The sequence below is a fragment of the Gekko japonicus genome, unplaced genomic scaffold (genome assembly GCF_001447785.1).
Source record: "Gekko japonicus isolate JY-2015 unplaced genomic scaffold, Gekko_japonicus_V1.1 scaffold1688, whole genome shotgun sequence".
Lineage (NCBI taxonomy): Eukaryota > Metazoa > Chordata > Lepidosauria > Squamata > Gekkonidae > Gekko > Gekko japonicus.
Genome location: NW_015172057.1, coordinates 224,484 through 240,926, shown reverse-complemented (window position 1 = coordinate 240,926; position 16,443 = coordinate 224,484). Strand labels below are relative to the sequence as shown.

At 43.7% G+C, this 16,443-nt stretch overlaps 1 protein-coding gene across 5 annotated transcripts in view; it reads left to right on the top strand.

Moving 5' to 3' along the window:
- Positions 1-16,443, top strand: part of KLHL32 (kelch like family member 32) — a 108,875-nt gene that overhangs the window by 80,367 nt on the left and 12,065 nt on the right. For all 5 annotated transcript variants that reach the window (XM_015420761.1, XM_015420760.1, XM_015420759.1 and 2 more), the window contains 2 exons: positions 1,100-1,826; positions 12,636-12,694. In XM_015420761.1, the coding sequence (XP_015276247.1) occupies positions 1,100-1,826; positions 12,636-12,694 (786 nt within the window). The remainder of the gene's footprint in view (positions 1-1,099; positions 1,827-12,635; positions 12,695-16,443) is intronic.

Below are 16,443 nucleotides of genomic sequence, written 5' to 3'. Positions count from 1 at the left end.
GCATCACCTGGAGATTTGAATGGAGAGATAGAGCTGGGTGTCATCAGCACACTGATAACATCCAATTCCTAAGTACCCTTCAAGCCTTAGAAGCAGCTCTGAGAAAGACAAATGGGACTGTTGGGGAAAGAGAGTACAGAAGGACTTCTGGTCTATGAGCTTCTTCCATTCATAGTTCATTGAATCTTTCCCCCATTTTTAAGACACTATGATGGGGAAAGGTTCTCACTCGTTTGGCCTGTCCCATTTTAAGTCTTTGCTGCTACCGTAAATTCTTTCCCTTTTTTTCCCTAGTCTTCCAAAAAAACCAAAATTCTACCACTTCTCTGCTTTGTCTTGTTGTCTGCTGCTTTGAGTCAACGTTCACAAACTACCAACATGGCTGCCCACCTGCGTCTTATCTGTTTGCCTGTCTTTCATGATCAGGGTGTCTTGGACTATGTGTATATCAAATTAAGCTTTCTATTTATTGTTAAAACACCTTGATATAACTGAGTGAGGTGTATTTGTAAGTATTATTCACATTTTAGGTATCTTTACTGTGGTGTAGGTTGCTTGATCCACAATATAGTATATGTAATGGATGCTAGTGTATTGGCAGTTACGCTCTTCTTTGAAGGATAGGATATATGACTTAGACACCCCCTCCCAAAAAAATGTTATCCAGTGATATGACTGCCAGGCATATTGCTTTTGTAGTTGCAGTCCTCATAATATTCCTCTTGCAGCTGCTAGTTAATCATAGAGCTTGTATCATGGCTGCGTAATACGTTAGGGCAAAAACAACTGCAGTGTTGTATGCAGATATTTGACTACAGATACTTAAGTTCTCTTTTTTACCAGCTATCTGTGTAGCCAACTTTTGGTATGTTCACAAGATGCAAGAATTATCTCAGTGTCAGCACTGCCTTGTTATCATGTATAAGCTATCCGGTTGACATAATATATGAAGTAATCCTTTTATATGTACAGATGATGAAATCTGGGAGTATAATTTTTGAGTACTGCAAAATATACAGTTTTAAGAATGCGAACAATCCAACACTGGATTGTGAAAACTGCAGATAATTTCATTTTTTATTTGTTTTCTTTCTTCTAGCTAGCAGTCAGGTGGTTGGAACACAACTGCCGCTATCAATACATGGATGAACTTCTCCAGTATGTCCGGTTTGGGCTTATGGACGTAGATACTTTGCATACTGTAGCCCTTTCTCACCCTCTTATCCAAGCTAGTGAAACGGCAACAGGACTTATCAACGAGGCCTTGGCATACCATCAAAGCATCTACGCACAGCCAATTTGGCAGACCAAAAGGACCAAGCCTCGCTTCCAGTCGGACACACTCTACATCATTGGTGGTAAAAAACGGGAGATTTGTAAAGTTAAAGAACTCCGATACTTCAATCCTGTGGACCAAGAGAATGTTCACATAGCAGGGATTGCAAACTGGAGTGAACTGGCTCCAATGCCAGTAGGAAGAAGCCACCACTGTGTAGCTGTAATGGGAGATTTTCTCTTTGTAGCAGGAGGTGAAGTTGAGCATGCTACTGGCCGCACTTGTGCAGTACGGACTGCCTGCAGATACGATCCGCGCAATAATTCCTGGGCTGAAATAGCTCCAATGAAGAATTGCCGGGAACATTTTGTGTTGGGAGCTGTGGATGAGTATCTCTATGCAGTAGGTGGTAGAAATGAACTCCGACAAGTTTTGCCTACAGTTGAGCGCTATTGTCCCAAGAAGAACAAGTGGACTTTTGTTCAGTCCTTTGACCGATCCCTTTCCTGTCATGCAGGATCTGTTGTGGATGGTCTTCTATGGATATCAGGTAGAAAATATTTCACACATAAATTGAGGTACTAACAAAATGTCAAAATATTGTCAGCTGGGTCATCTTTGGGTAATGTATTTGGGAAAGGTTTGGCCTAGGTTTAATTAGTAGATGGTTCATATTTCAGAAATCAGGTCAGGGTAGAGTAATGGGATAGTGCTTAAAAACTGTAAGTATCAGCAGAGGATACTGAAATGAGTAACCAAGGTGTGGCCTGTACATATGATTGTTTGCATTAGCATATTTGGTCAGAGGGGAAAATGGATTCATATATGTATCCACGGTACAAAGATATTACATTTACTGTACGACTCATATAGTTGATGGGTTTAATAATCTTATAGGCTGATTAGTACGAGATTTTCTGAGTGGAGGATGGAGAGGAAATGGGAGCTGACCCTGATGTTCTGGCTTCATGAGTTCAGAGATCTGAAGCACATGGATGTGTGCAATAGTATAAGTGCCAGTCCAGGATGAACCCCAACTTCATTGCTACGGATGCTGAGTTTTCTTTGTGCCATTCATATCCTGGGCATACCAGGAATTGGGTTTTCTTTATCCACAATATCCTTGGGATCTAGTGCTCATTTGAAATTAATTTTGACTCACAGTGATGTCTGAATTACTTACAAATTGGTTTCCACTTCCAGCTATGGTGGAGTTACGATGCTTGCAGGCTATGCTCTATCGCCAGGGCATTTATTTATTTTGTGTTTTTATTTATTTCCCCCCCTCTTTATATATTTGTTTTATGCATTTTGAAGAAAGTTAAGATAGTTTTGAGGAGTAAGAAATAATTGGAGTGCAGAGGAATGAAAGATAAATGGTGTAAAGGGTTACTTACAAATTGAAATCTTAATCCAGGAAGACAGAGTGGAACCAGCACAATTTACCCATCTCTAATGTACTCATCAGACTGAGAACAGTAGGGAACTTTTATGCAAAATTTGTAATCCGGTGAGATTTTTAGTAGACAAAATGGAGGGCTAAAAATGGAAATCTTGGATAGGTCTGTAAGAGGATGACCCTGGCAATGCCGTGCCCAACATATAAACTTGGGTGATTTGACACTCTAAATTGGCATAATTTTCTTCAGAACATGTTTTTAGTTGTTGGTATTAAACACAAACTGCCATGATGGAATTGCAGTTTAGTCTTGCTATGCCTGATCTCCTCTAACTTTATATGCTAGAGAATAGTAACAGGAATATGCCAGAAATATAGTCCGTAGCTATACTATGCGTCTGGGCTGTCCCTTTTCTCTATACAACCACTTTTGACTTGCACCACTTGGGGCTTTGTAAAATGATCATTCTGATAGTATTTGAATCCAGGTTGTTCACAAAGAATATTGATTCATGCTTAAAATGTGAAGAATTGGGGGAAATGTCATGAACTATTCCGGGGGTGTGTGTATGTACCTCTGTGTGCACACACTCCTCCCACCAAACGCTTCTCCACTTTGAATCATGTCTTCCCGGTTCTGCTGTGCAGCAAAGTTTAAAAATATGTTATTGAGTTGGACCATTCCCTGAACCAAATGCTGTAAGCCTGCAAGTCTCTCATTTGTGAAATTTTATGATAACTTTATACATAAGTAGGTTTATGATGCAGGGGTTTTCTCCTCCACTTTATCCTCACAATAACCCTGTTGGGTAGGTCGGGCTATGAGAATCACTGGCTTAATATCACCCACTGAGCTCTATGGCTGAGCAAGGGTTTGAACCCAGGTGCCCCTAGTACGTTAATCACTATACCACACTGGCTCCTAGACAGCCGAGGCAGGACTGAGCAATGTGGGATAAGTTTGATATATAATTTCAGTGGAATTTATTCTTTGGATAGAGTCATTTGGCTAGAAGGCACTAAATGACTTGTAGTCTAAAATCTTGCCGTATCTGCTCAAATATCTAATCAGATTTTGAGGCCCAGGGCTTTGTTATCTGTACATTCAAATGCTTTCTTTATTTGCATGTATGTTTTCCCCTCTATCATAAATCTACCTTATATTGAGCCAGACCATTGATCTATCAAAGTTAGTATTGTCTATTCTGACCAGCAGTGATTCTCTAGAATCTCAGGTAGAGGTCTTTTACGACACCTGATCTTTTTACCTGAAGATGCCAGGGTTTTCTGTCTGTCACAGAGTAGCACAGAGATGGTTATTCAGTTCCTCCTGTTGTGTATTAATAGTGTCAGTAATTTTAGAAACTGGTAGCTTAAAAACATTTTTGTGTTAAATTTGCTGAATTCACTTGTTAAAATTCTCCGTTGCTCAAATACTGTGCTTGGATTCTTATCACAAGGTGGTATTATGGAAAAATTTCCAGTCATTTATACTTAAACTAGGAATAAGGCCCATTATGGAAATACAGAAAAGGAGGGAGGGGAGGGCCCCAAAGTGAGAGTCGTGCGGCTTGCCGCGCGGCCCTCGCTGCTTGCAGAGCATTCCCTGCGCATGCGTAGGGACGCTCTTGTCAGTTTCGGGGGGGGGGTTAAGTATCCCCCCAATAGTTTTTTTAGGTTTAGGATTTTTGTGCACACCTGGGGACCGTCCCAAGTGTGCACAAAAATCTCCCTCCCCCCCAGGTGCCCCCGATGTGCGGATTTAGGTATCCGCACACAGGGGGCGCCTGTCGCTATTAGATATATAGATAAGAATAAGGCCTGTTCTAGAAAAAAAGGGGTAGAGCCTGGGGAGGGCAGGGTTTGGGGTGGGGAGGGACCTCAGTGGGATATAATGCTATAGAGTCCACTGCCCAAAGCAGCCATTTTCTCCAAGAGAACTGATCTTGGTCATCTGGAGATCAGTTGTAATACCTGGAGATCTCCAGGTGCCACCTGGAGGTTGGCATTACTTAGGGGAGGGCCAGGTTTGTTGAAGGGCTTCAGTGAAGTATAGTGCCATAGAGCTCACCCTCCAAAGCCTGTTTTTTCCATGGAGACAGATCTCTGTAGTGTGGAGATCAACTGTAATTCAGGGAGATGTCTAGGCCTTCCCTTTCCCCCAATTCCTGTTTAACAGTTTAACTGATTAACACTTCAACTGACTTTCTGCAATGCCCCACAGCCTCTTGGGTTCTAATTCCCTTTGATATGGCTGCAATAAGGCCAGCTGAGAACTACAACTCCCAAGGTGCTATGTGTCAAAAGGGGGGGGGTATAAGAATGGAGCAGCCAATAGGCGCCAAGGCAGCTTCCCCAGTGGCCAATGGGAGAATAGGTGAGTCCTTGCCAGCATGGCTTGGCTTTTGTATATCAATAAGAATAAGGCCTGTTCTAGAAAAAAATACAACGAGTTCCAGAAAGAGACTCTGGGCGGCTGCCCCCAGCCTTGGACACTCAGCGTCAATTTGTTGTGGCGACCTCAGCAGGGTATAATGACACAGAGCCCACCATTTTCTCCAGGGGAACTGATCTCTGCCATCTGAAGAGCAGTCATAATTTTGAGTGATCTCCAGCCCTCAGCTAGTGATTGGCAACAATGGTTCCCCAGGAGGAAATGACTTGTTTGGAGGGTGGAGTCTATGGGCTTGTCTGAGGTCCCACCCCTCCTCAAACCACAACGTCTCCATGCTCCACTCCTCAGATCTCCAGGAATTCCCAAACCTGGAGTTAGCAACCCTATCTCCTTCCCAGCCAACCATCAACCTACCATTATCTACCCCTCTAACCTCAGGTTTCCAACTCCTCCCTGCTCCCTGCAGCCTCTACCAAGGAAAAGTACAGTCTTTCACCTCAGTGGGAACCAAAGCAGCTCACATCATTCTCCTCTCCCTCTCGTCAATTTGTTGTGGCGACCTCAGCAGGGTATAATGACACAGAGCCCACCATTTTCTCCAGGGGAACTGATCTCTGCCATCTGAAGAGCAGTCGTAATTTTGAGTGATCTCCAGCCCTCAGCTAGTGATTGGCAACAATGGTTCCCCAGGAGGAAATGACTTGTTTGGAGGGTGGAGTCTATGGGCTTGTCTGAGGTCCCACCCCTCCTCAAACCACAACGTCTCCATGCTCCACTCCTCAGATCTCCAGGAATTCCCAAACCTGGAGTTAGCAACCCTATCTCCTTCCCAGCCAACCATCAACCTACCATTATCTACCCCTCTAACCTCAGGTTTCCAACTCCTCCCTGCTCCCTGCAGCCTCTACCAAGGAAAAGTACAGTCTTTCACCTCAGTGGGAACCAAAGCAGCTCACATCATTCTCCTCTCCCTCTTTTGAACTACACAACCACCCTGTGAGGTAGGTTAGGCTGAATGTGAGTGGTCCAAAATCACCCAGTCAGCTTCCACAGCAAGAACTGGGGTCTGGCAGACCCTGCACCACCTCAGCAGGGTATAATGAGACAGAGGCTATCATTTTCTCCAGTGGAACTGATCTCTGCCATCTGGAGAGCAGTTGTAATTCTGAGTGATCTCTAGTCCTCACCTCAAGATTGGCAATAATGGTTCCCCAGGAGAAAAAGTACAGTCTTTCTCCACAGTGGGGACCAAAGCAACTTACATAATTCTCCTCTCCCCCTTTTGATCTGCACAACAACCCTGTGAGGTAGGTTAGCTGAAAGTCTGTGACTGGTCTGAAATCACCCATTCAGCTTCCACAGCAATAACCTGAAGCACTAACTGCTATGCCACACTGACTGTCCTAGGAGGACTGTTTTTGGTGAACAGGAGCAAGCAGCCAGGCCTCGTAAAGTCATGCCGGTTAGGTGTCATCAAGTGCTGCTAGGCCTAGGGTAGCTAGCCTTCAGGTGGGGCCTGAAGATCACCTGGTATCATGAGTGAACTCCAGACAACAGATCTCTCTCTCCCCCTGGAGAATATAACGGCTTTGGAGGGTGAACTCTATGGGATTCTATTCAGCTGAGGCCTCTCCTCTCCCCTCCCCTCCCCAAACTCTGGCTTCTGTTGATTCCATCACAAAATCTCCAGAAATTTCCCAGCCTGGAGCTGTCAACCCTAGTCAGGACTGCCCCTAATTAGTTCCCCACAAAGGCCAAAGGAGGCCTGGAAGGGGTCTCCTCCCCCTACCATTTTACTGACAGAACCAAGCTTGGTTGCCTAGCCACTGAGGGGGAAATTAGCCCAACAGCAGGAGGAAAGGGAATGATTTGATGGCCGCTGGCTCATCTCAATAGCCAGCCAGCCTTGGAGGAGCCAAACAGGAGAAGTGGCAGCAGTAGAAGCCTCTTCCTGAACAGAGAACAGTTGTTTCAGTAGCCAGCCAGATGCAGAAGCGTCTTCATCAGGAGAGACAGCCATTTTGGCAGTTTATTCTGACAGGAATCAGTGGTTGAGGTGGCAGTGGGGAGGGGAAGAGGAGTGGACCCAGCACGCAACCAATGGCACACGAGTACTCTTGAGTGGTGGTTGATGGGCCAGTGGCTGATGGAGCACACAGCAAAGCCATTGGGAGAGCTGGAAAGTGCCAACGCATTGGGACATATATATATATATATGCCCCAATGCATTGGCACTATATATATATTTCCATCCAAGAGAATTCAGTCCAGGAAGATATATATACACACATACAGGGGTCATTTCCTGCAGGAGCGCACAGGAGCGGAGCTCCGGCGGTAAAGAGCCCAGGGGGTGGGTACATGCAACAAGCCCCACCCCCTGCTCCCAGCAGCCCTCAGTCAGAGCAAGAAGCAGCCAGGTAGGTTGCAGAGCTCCTCCCAGCCCCCCAGTCCAAAACAGTCCAGTGGCACCTTTAAGACCAGGTGTTATTCAGGTATAAGCTCTCCCTCCTCTGTGAGGGCAGATCTGCACGTTCCCCCCCCCCAATAGCTAGCAATCCAAAACAGTCCAGTGGAGCCTGAGTGGTGGGTGTTGCCTTCTGACACACTTCCGGTGATGTCAGGGGGTGTGGCATATGCAAATAAGTGATGCTAATGAGCTCCTGCACCTCTTTTTCTACGAAATGACCTGTGTGTGTGTGTGTATCAGGTATGCAATTGTTGCTTGCTTGTTGAAATGGCTTCAGCAACCTTCCCTCCAGAAAACACTCCCCCCCAACATATCATATTTTCCCAGAATTCAGGAAAATGTGATTCTTGTATCTGATTTTGTATCTGATTGTGAAATGTGCTGTGAGAATGTAATACAAGATTTTCCCCATGCCATCATGGATGATGAACAACACATCTCTTCCCTGGTTCTCCTCCTCACTGGCCCTCCATTCCATGAATTGCCTTGTAAAACTCTAAAGAGAAAGATAAGGCATTTAGAAAAGAGTCTTCAAAATGCATTTTGGAAACCAATTATGCATGATCCAGAGGCAGTGTAAATTTGATTGCTGGATGCAAACAGAGCACAATGATTTTCATGCTTTCCTGTGAGCTTCCCATGGCATAAAGCCAAATTCTGTTGGAGGCAGGACTAGATGGACTCTTATTCTAATTCAGGAAGAGCTAGTTCCTGTACAAGATTTCCTTAGCATTCCATTCCATTCTAGGGATCATACATACACACTATGTGAACTCTGCAGATCCCTTTTGTATCACTGTGACTAAGAGCTTGAATCTGTCTTGGGCCCTGTTCTGTATCTCATATAATATAATCTGCCCACTAGATTATCACACCACTTGCAACTGCCAGGAGAGACAGACTGAAGCTATGTGCAGTGAGAGGAAGATTCCTTATTGGACCCACTCAATCTCCAGATCAATGTGCTGTGAAAAATTAAATAAAGGGACTGAGGCATCTTTTACATCAGGTTGTCCCTATAATAAAGATCTTCAGAAAGTATGAATTAGAGCAGAGATGTCGAACTCATTTGTTACGAGGGCCAAATCTGACATAAATATCACTTTGTTGGGCTGGGCCAACAGTGCTATAAAATGTAACATGAGGCACCAGAGACATAACCTTTATAAAGGTGATTTCAGATTTTGAATGGCAATAGCAGGCGAATGACAATAGCAGGGTTGATTGGATTAGGTGTGATATGCAGATGGGTATTAGGCATGGGGATACAAGTGTTGGTAATGAGATGGGAAGCCTAGGTCTCAATTCCATCCAAGAGAATTCGGTCCAGGAAGATGCAAAGAATAAATGGACATAAGTCTAACATTAGAAACCACAACATTCAGTTGCTGACCTAAGAGTAGCAGCACTCTTGACAAAGGAATTTCAAATTAAGATCTGGTTTTTCTGTCTCATTACCAATGTGTGCTATTATCGTTTGGCATCTGAAATCACACCAATCCACATGTTCTAATTCATAATCAGGGTCTTTTTGAAAGAAAATAAATCCAGATAGCAACAGAGAAATCCAATCTTTTTTAAAAAACCTTACTTTCCAGAATAAGCCAAAATAATTTCCTCCATTTACATTGTCCTTGTCAGAAGAATCCACCCTCCCACCCACCCAAGAAGTGTGCTTGCACACAAAAAACTTATACCTGGAATAAAATGTTGTTGATCTTAAAGCTGCCGTGGGACTCCAATTTCCTCTCTTTTTCCTCCTTCTCCCCAAAAGAGGAGGAGCAGCCCCAGAGAAGGAAGCAGAAGCGTGTGTGTGTGAGGGGGGGAGGGAGGCTTGTTTTTGTATCTCTCCAACATGAAGCAGCCATGACTCTCTGTGTGTGTGTGTGAGGGGGGGGGGAGACAAGAGGCAAGAAGCAGGAAGCAAAGAGCCACTGAGGGAGCTGGGGGAAAAGCATGCTAAGGTGCAGCAGCAGCCCTGGAAAGGGAAGCAGGAGAAGGAAGTGCTTGAGGGCCAGTTCTGAACCCTGCACGGGCTGAATTTGGCCCACGGGCCACATGTTTGACACCCCTGAATTAGAGGGTGCCAAATGAAATTAGTGCAAAGCGGGTATAAAAATTAGCTATTTGTTTATTTATTGAACAGAGTACAAGACTGATGTGAGGAAGTCTCATTTTACCCAGAATAGAAATGGATGAGGCTTTACCATCAGAGTTCAGAAAGAAATGGCAACAGCTATAGGAGAGGATTTCAGTAGAACTGCTGTAAAATATTATTTCCAGTGACTAGGAATGAATACCAGGTTAATGTACTACATAAGATTAGCAGCCCTTTCTTGAATCAATGATCCATTCAGCCCGGTATCCTGCCTCTGACACTATGGAATGCTTTAACATAGAATAGTCCATTATTTATGCCAGTATTAGATAATTTAGGCAGCAATCAGGAAACTGAACATTTTAGAATTATTTGCTGACACATTTCTATACGGCTGCATTTTAAAGTCTATTCTATATTTAAAGACTGTATTACGGATTTTATTCTCAAATGCATCCTGAAATGTATCTCTAGTGATATTATGATACTCTTCCTCCTGGTATCGTTAGGGAAAGCAGCACAGATAAATCAATTGCCTTTCGATTGTCCCATTTTATGATGGAAGCATCACTTTAAACTTTTCTATATTTTTTTTCTGGAGACATTTTATTTACTTTCATTCTTTGAAATATTCTTAAAGTAGCTTATGGGGGCATTGTGGGCTTGTTGGATTTGAATTTTGGTAGGATTATTTTTTTAAAAAAATAGAAACTTCTACCATTTCAAAGTTAGGATAAACTTGGTTTTGAAAATTGATGCTGATATGAAATGGTATACTTAATGGCAGATGAATCTATAGAAAGCTGTTAAGATGCAGATTATTCCCCGGGGGAGAAGGTAGAGGGTGGGGGGGGGGGGACAGGAGGAGAGATCAGAACTGCCAATCTATAAAATATACTGCTTGGAAGGGAAGGCAGGGAACCTTTCTCTGCAAAACGCCATGATTGCAGGGGGCAGTGTAGCAGCATGTGGCAGCCTAAACCTAAGAGCAGACAAATCAGCTTGATGACTTTCAAAGCCAAGAATAATGCTGGAGGCAAGGGTATCAGATCTAGGGAGGGGGGAAATTAAAACATATAGACGCTGTTATTAATTTCACATCTATTTTTGTGTCGTCAAATCTGTATGCAAATCCAAAGCATCTCATTTTGGCAGATGAATCTTTAAAAATGAGGCGCAGGATGCAAAAGGAATGTAATTATTTTAGGGCAATGTTTTAGTTTATTGGGCCAAACGGCTTATTGGGCCCAATCTACCAGAAACATTTCTTGCAAAATCATAGTTTGAGTTTGCAGAAGACATGTATTGCACAGGTTTTCTTTTCTCATTTGTGGGTTGTGCTCTGTCTGATAGAGCAAAAGGATATAATTTTGCTCAATATATGCAGTGCACACTTCCTTCGCCACCAGTATTGTCTCCTGGACTGGCTTCTCTGACTCCTGGATCCTACTTTCACTGATTCCTCATCCCCCTTGTACCTCTTCTTTCTTTCTTGTTTTTTTGGTCAATATTTTTTGTGTGTGTCTGTGTGCCTGGAAGTCATGGTAGACTCCTGGCAACCTCCAGTGGGGCTTGGATGTTTCAGAGAGGTGGCATGCTATTGCCTGCCTCTGTGTCCCCAGCCCTGGTATTCCTTGGAGGTCTCCCACCCAAGTACTTGCCAGGGTCGGCCCTGCTTAGCTTCCAGGATCTGATGAGACTGGGCTTGCCTGGGCTATCCAGGTCAGGGTGCACCCTTTCTTCTTTCGAGAAGTTTGTCATGGTCAAAGAGAACCTCAAAAATAAATCCAGAGGCAAAGTCTTATGCAAACCATTACACACCTCCTCCACCAACGTTGAACTGAAATTGCCCCTATGCAAGGATCGCCTTCCCCTCCGCAAAACCTAGACTTAAAAAAATCCTTTTGTCTTCCTATGATACAACCACTACACAGCCCACTGTTGCTAATCCTGTAATGATAATTATTTTGTAAGCAGAGTTTGCATCCTGAGAGTGCTGCCTGTGAGGATCAAGAAAGTAGGGAAAGCTTGTATGCACCTGCGACTTCTGCACCTGCTTTGAAACAACCTTTGAATAGCCACGCACTCCCTCCCTTTCACAATCATTCCTTCCTCCCTATATCTTGGTCCTTGCTTAATAATAGATCAAGAAATCTTTCTCTTTTTAGAGACTCCTCACTTTTGCTCCTTCATCTCTTTCCCCTTGCATACTAACAATTTCTGATAAAAGTACAAAGCTGCTCCTCCTCCTTGGAGCCTGCCATGACTGTATCCCTCCTTTGCCCAGCAGGGTGGTCATTTCTTTCCCCCCCTTTCACTGTTTGGAATGCTGTTGTAGTCCCTCAAGCAGTGCTGTGTACTGGGAAATGGTATGATGAAATATGAGGGGGATGATATGAGGGGGAAAGCGCAGTAATTCTGTAGACATTTTAAGAGAATGAACCCTCCAAAGGAAATTATTTATTACCTTTAATTCTGCTTCAAAATTCTCTGAACATTCTTTGACATCATAAAAACTCAACCAGCGATGAGCAAGGGGAACAACTAACAACTCCAGCATTTTACATAATACAGTTTGAATCACAGTTTAGGGTAAGGCTTTATTCCTTAAGACAATTGGCCCACAAGCATTAGTAACATAATAAAGCTTTGATTACTACTACTGGCTGCTTCTGCGGAACTACAGCTTCTATAATTTGCTTTGAGTGTTTGGGTTCAGAGAATCCTGCATCACCAGAGGAGTTTGAACTCTGACTTTTACATACCTTCAGTCTGAAAAGAACATGGCTTATTTTGCCTAGTGGTGGGTGTCAACCACTTGACTATATTGTTAATTCTTCACTAGGTGAATAAGAAAGCTATTGAATAGTGAGATCGCTGTATGGTTTATATAACACTGCAGGGTGTACAAATGTTTCCTTAAGTGGCAGATAATTTGCTTTAATGCATTCTCAAGTGTGTTTCATACTCACATAACCTTGTAAATATTTATTATAGGAGGAGTAACAAATACAGCACAGTATCAGAACAGGCTAATGGTGTATGATCCTACACAAGTAAGTTTTCACCCTGCAGGTATTTGTATATATATATACATATATATTAAAGACACTAGTAAACTGTTCTTCAGTTAAATCTCATCATGTCAGTTTATGCACGACAGTGTTCCATGTTAATGAATTAGGGTACAATTGTTATTAATACAAGGGTGCTGCAGTATGCATGTAAGGTTCTCCCCCCTCCTGCATTTCTGTGCAATTTATCAGGCAGACTGAGGAAGCTCTGGATCTGAAGTAACTTCCATAGTACAGAGAAGCATTTACACCCCACTTTTCTCCACCAGTGGAGAACCAAAGGGGCTTACATCGTTCTCCTCTTCCTCCCCAACAGCAACCCTGTGAAGTAGCTGAGGGAGGGGGAGAGAGAGAGAGAGAGAGAGAGACTGGTTATTCAGGGCAAAGTGGGGATTCAGACCTGTGCCTCCAAGATCCTAATCCAGTAGTCTATATAGAAGGTTAGCACATACCGGCTGTACTACCTGCACACGTAAAGACCAGTCACGAGAATGGGACTCATACTTTCCCTAAAACACCTGGTCTCCCACAAAAACCACCGCGTTTCTTTTTCTCCATGTGGATTGATGGTGATTCGTGATGACACTGTTTCAGTAATCCCAACATCTCAGTTGAAAGTTAATAGAAAAGATAATATATTCAGGTGTTGCCTGTAACATGACAAATGGCTTGGTACAGAGCGATCCAAATGTTGTTTTCATAATTTTTTGTAGGAGTTAAATATAGGGGTGTGCACAAAAAATAAATCAAATTTTTTTTGGATTTGGATATATTGGACCAAAAAAAACTTGGAATTCCCAACAAATCTCAATTCCAGTACCAGTATTTGGATTTTTTCCCCTCCAGAAATCTCGATTTTTTTTCATCTTCATTATACCCTATGGAACCATTATAGTCAATGGGGGAATATTTCTGGGGGTATCCAGTGGTCTGGGGAGCTGTTTTTTGAGGTAGAGGCACCAAAATTTCAGTGTAGCTTCTGGGGCCTCTGCTCAAGATCCCGCAAGTTTCAAAAAGATTGGACTAGGGGGTCCAATTCTATGGGCCTCCAAAGAAGATGCCCCCATCCTCCATTGTTTCTGAAGCAAAAAAACAAGGACTGATGTCAAATCATGGAGTCTCTGCAGTAGAAACTGAAGGGGGGATTTTTCCAAGCTCAGCAGAACTAGTGCCACTGTAGCAATGGCAGTTCAACAGATCCAAGCAGTGTGTGTGTGTGTGCAAGCACAGTGCAGATAGTGCATGTACAGAGTACCCAACAGAATCAGTGCATGTACAGAGTGCCCAAAGATGGTGCCACCATCCTCCATTGTTTTCGGTGGAGAAAAAAAGAAAGCATTTAAGGGAAGGCACTGGGTTTTGCTGGGCACTAATACATTGCACTGGTATTGCTTGACACTCTGTACATGCACTGGCTATGCTAGGCTTGGGGAAAAAACCTTGCTTGGATTTGTTGGGCTGGCATTGCCACAGTGGCATTGGTTCTGCTAGGCACTCTGTACATGCACTGATTCTGCTGGGCACTTTGTACATACACTGGCTGTGCTAGGCTTGCAAAATCCCCTTCCCTGCTTGGATTTGTTGGGCTGGCATTGCCACAGTGGCATCGATTCTGCTGGGCACTCTGTACATGCACTTAGTATGCTAGGCTTGCAAATTCCCTCCCCCTCCGCTTGGATTTGTTGAGCTGGCATTGCCACAGTGCAATTGGTTCTGAAAAAATGCACCCCACCGCTTCAGTTTCTACTGCAGAAATTCTCTGGTTTGACATCAGCCCCTACTTTTTTGCTGTTTTTCCCCTCCATTGGAAATAATGGAGGATGGGGGCACCTTCTTTGATGGCCCATAGAATTGTATCCCCTGGTCCAATCTTTTTTAAGCTTGGGGAGGTGCTTTGAGTAGAAGCACCAGGAGCTATGCTGAAAATTTGGTGCCTCTTACTCAAAACACAGACCCCCAGACTCCCACATACACCTGGATAGATTTGCCATTATAGCCTATGAGGGTCATTGCTATAATGGTCCCCATAGGCTATGATGGGTGACTATAATGGTCCCCATAAGCTATGATGGAACTGAAGGCATTGAAAGGTGTCACGGTCCCTTTAAATGTGCTCGTGAAGCTGCAGCTTCACCTGGAATTTTTTCAGGATTATCCGGGATTTGCTTGCTCGATAGTAGAAAATGCACCTATCTATATATCTGGCTGAAAGAATAGTTGATAAATACTGATAAAGTATTTTCTGACTATTTTTCTGGCTCAGACACAGCCAAATGCACACCCCTAGTTAAATACTTTGCTCTCTTATTTGGGGTTCAGCACCTGTATCCTTCAAATTCAGATCACTTCTGTTTTTTGTAACCAGTATTAGGCCAATTAGGAGCTGCGGTGGCTCAAGTGGTTAAGACGCTGAACTGCAGGCTGTGGAAGGTCAGTAGTTCAGCAGTTCGAGACCCGAGTTGCCGTATGACGGAGTGAGCTCCCGTCTCTAGTTCCAGCTCCTGCCAACATAGCAGTTCGAAAGCAAGAAATTGCAAGTAGATAAATAGGTACCACTTCAGTGGGAAGATAACAGCGTTCCATGCGCCTTGGTGTTTAGTCACATGACCATGGAAATGTCTTCGGACAGCACTGGCTCTTCAGCTTTGAAACAGAGATGAGCACCGCAACCCTAGAGTCGGACTCGACTGGCTTTCGAGAAGGGAACTTTTACCTTTATTAGGCCAAAGCACAATTCGCAAATGGTTAAAAGTAGTGTTTGTGTGTGTGTGTTAGCGTTCTTCAAATGAGGTTTGTTTCGTGTTTGTACACACATGCTTTTTAAAAATTCTGCTGGCATTGTATACGGTGGGCACTGGAAGAACTTCACATCTGCTTGCATCTTGCACAGAATCTCAATAACTCTATCATTTGGTGCTAGTGCCTGTTTCTGTGCTAGGCCTTTGTGGAGTGCTGATAATGCCTACCATCTGCCACAGAGCACATAGCTACCTGCCAACAGGCAGGCTAGGGTGACCTCTGCTTCTCCACTGCTGATTAGTATTCACACGCTGGCTTATTAGGAATGACCCCACCAGGCCCCTCTGTTTCTTTGCCTTTGCAGTGCTTGGCGGCTTACCTGGCAGTCACTGCTGTGGAGGAAGCTAAGATATAATCAGGGGATGCAGGCAGGCTTTGCAAAGCAGATGGTGTCTATAGTTCTCTGTCAAGGGACTGGACTGCTAATTCAAATATTAATTCCTTCTAGTCAAATACTACACAGTATAATAGATAGCTGTACATTATGGGGGCTGCATGGAGCAACTGTTTTTTACTTCTACCGTTTCATGCTTACCACTCCCCATTCTTCAAACAGCACACCAAGAGTGTCTTTCCTCTGTAAATTTAGCTATTAAATTATATAAGGAGCAACAATTACGATTTAATTTTTTGATGCTTTATTGTTGTGGATAATGTTTCTTGTAAGCCACTTTGAGCTTCAGTTGAAGGGAAAGCGTGGGTTGGATCCCACCCCAGAACTACAAATATTTTCAACCAGGGGAATGGGACTGCCTCACCTCCCCCTTATGCTCCGGTCCAAAATGGCCCCTACGTGCTGATCCTGGAGGAGCAGCATGAAGGAGGAGTCAGAGGTTTGCTATGGGGGAGGGATTTATGAAAACTACAGGAAGCAAAAATTTCCTTAGGATCCAATCCCATCTGTGGTGTATGCATAATAAGAGATAAATTCT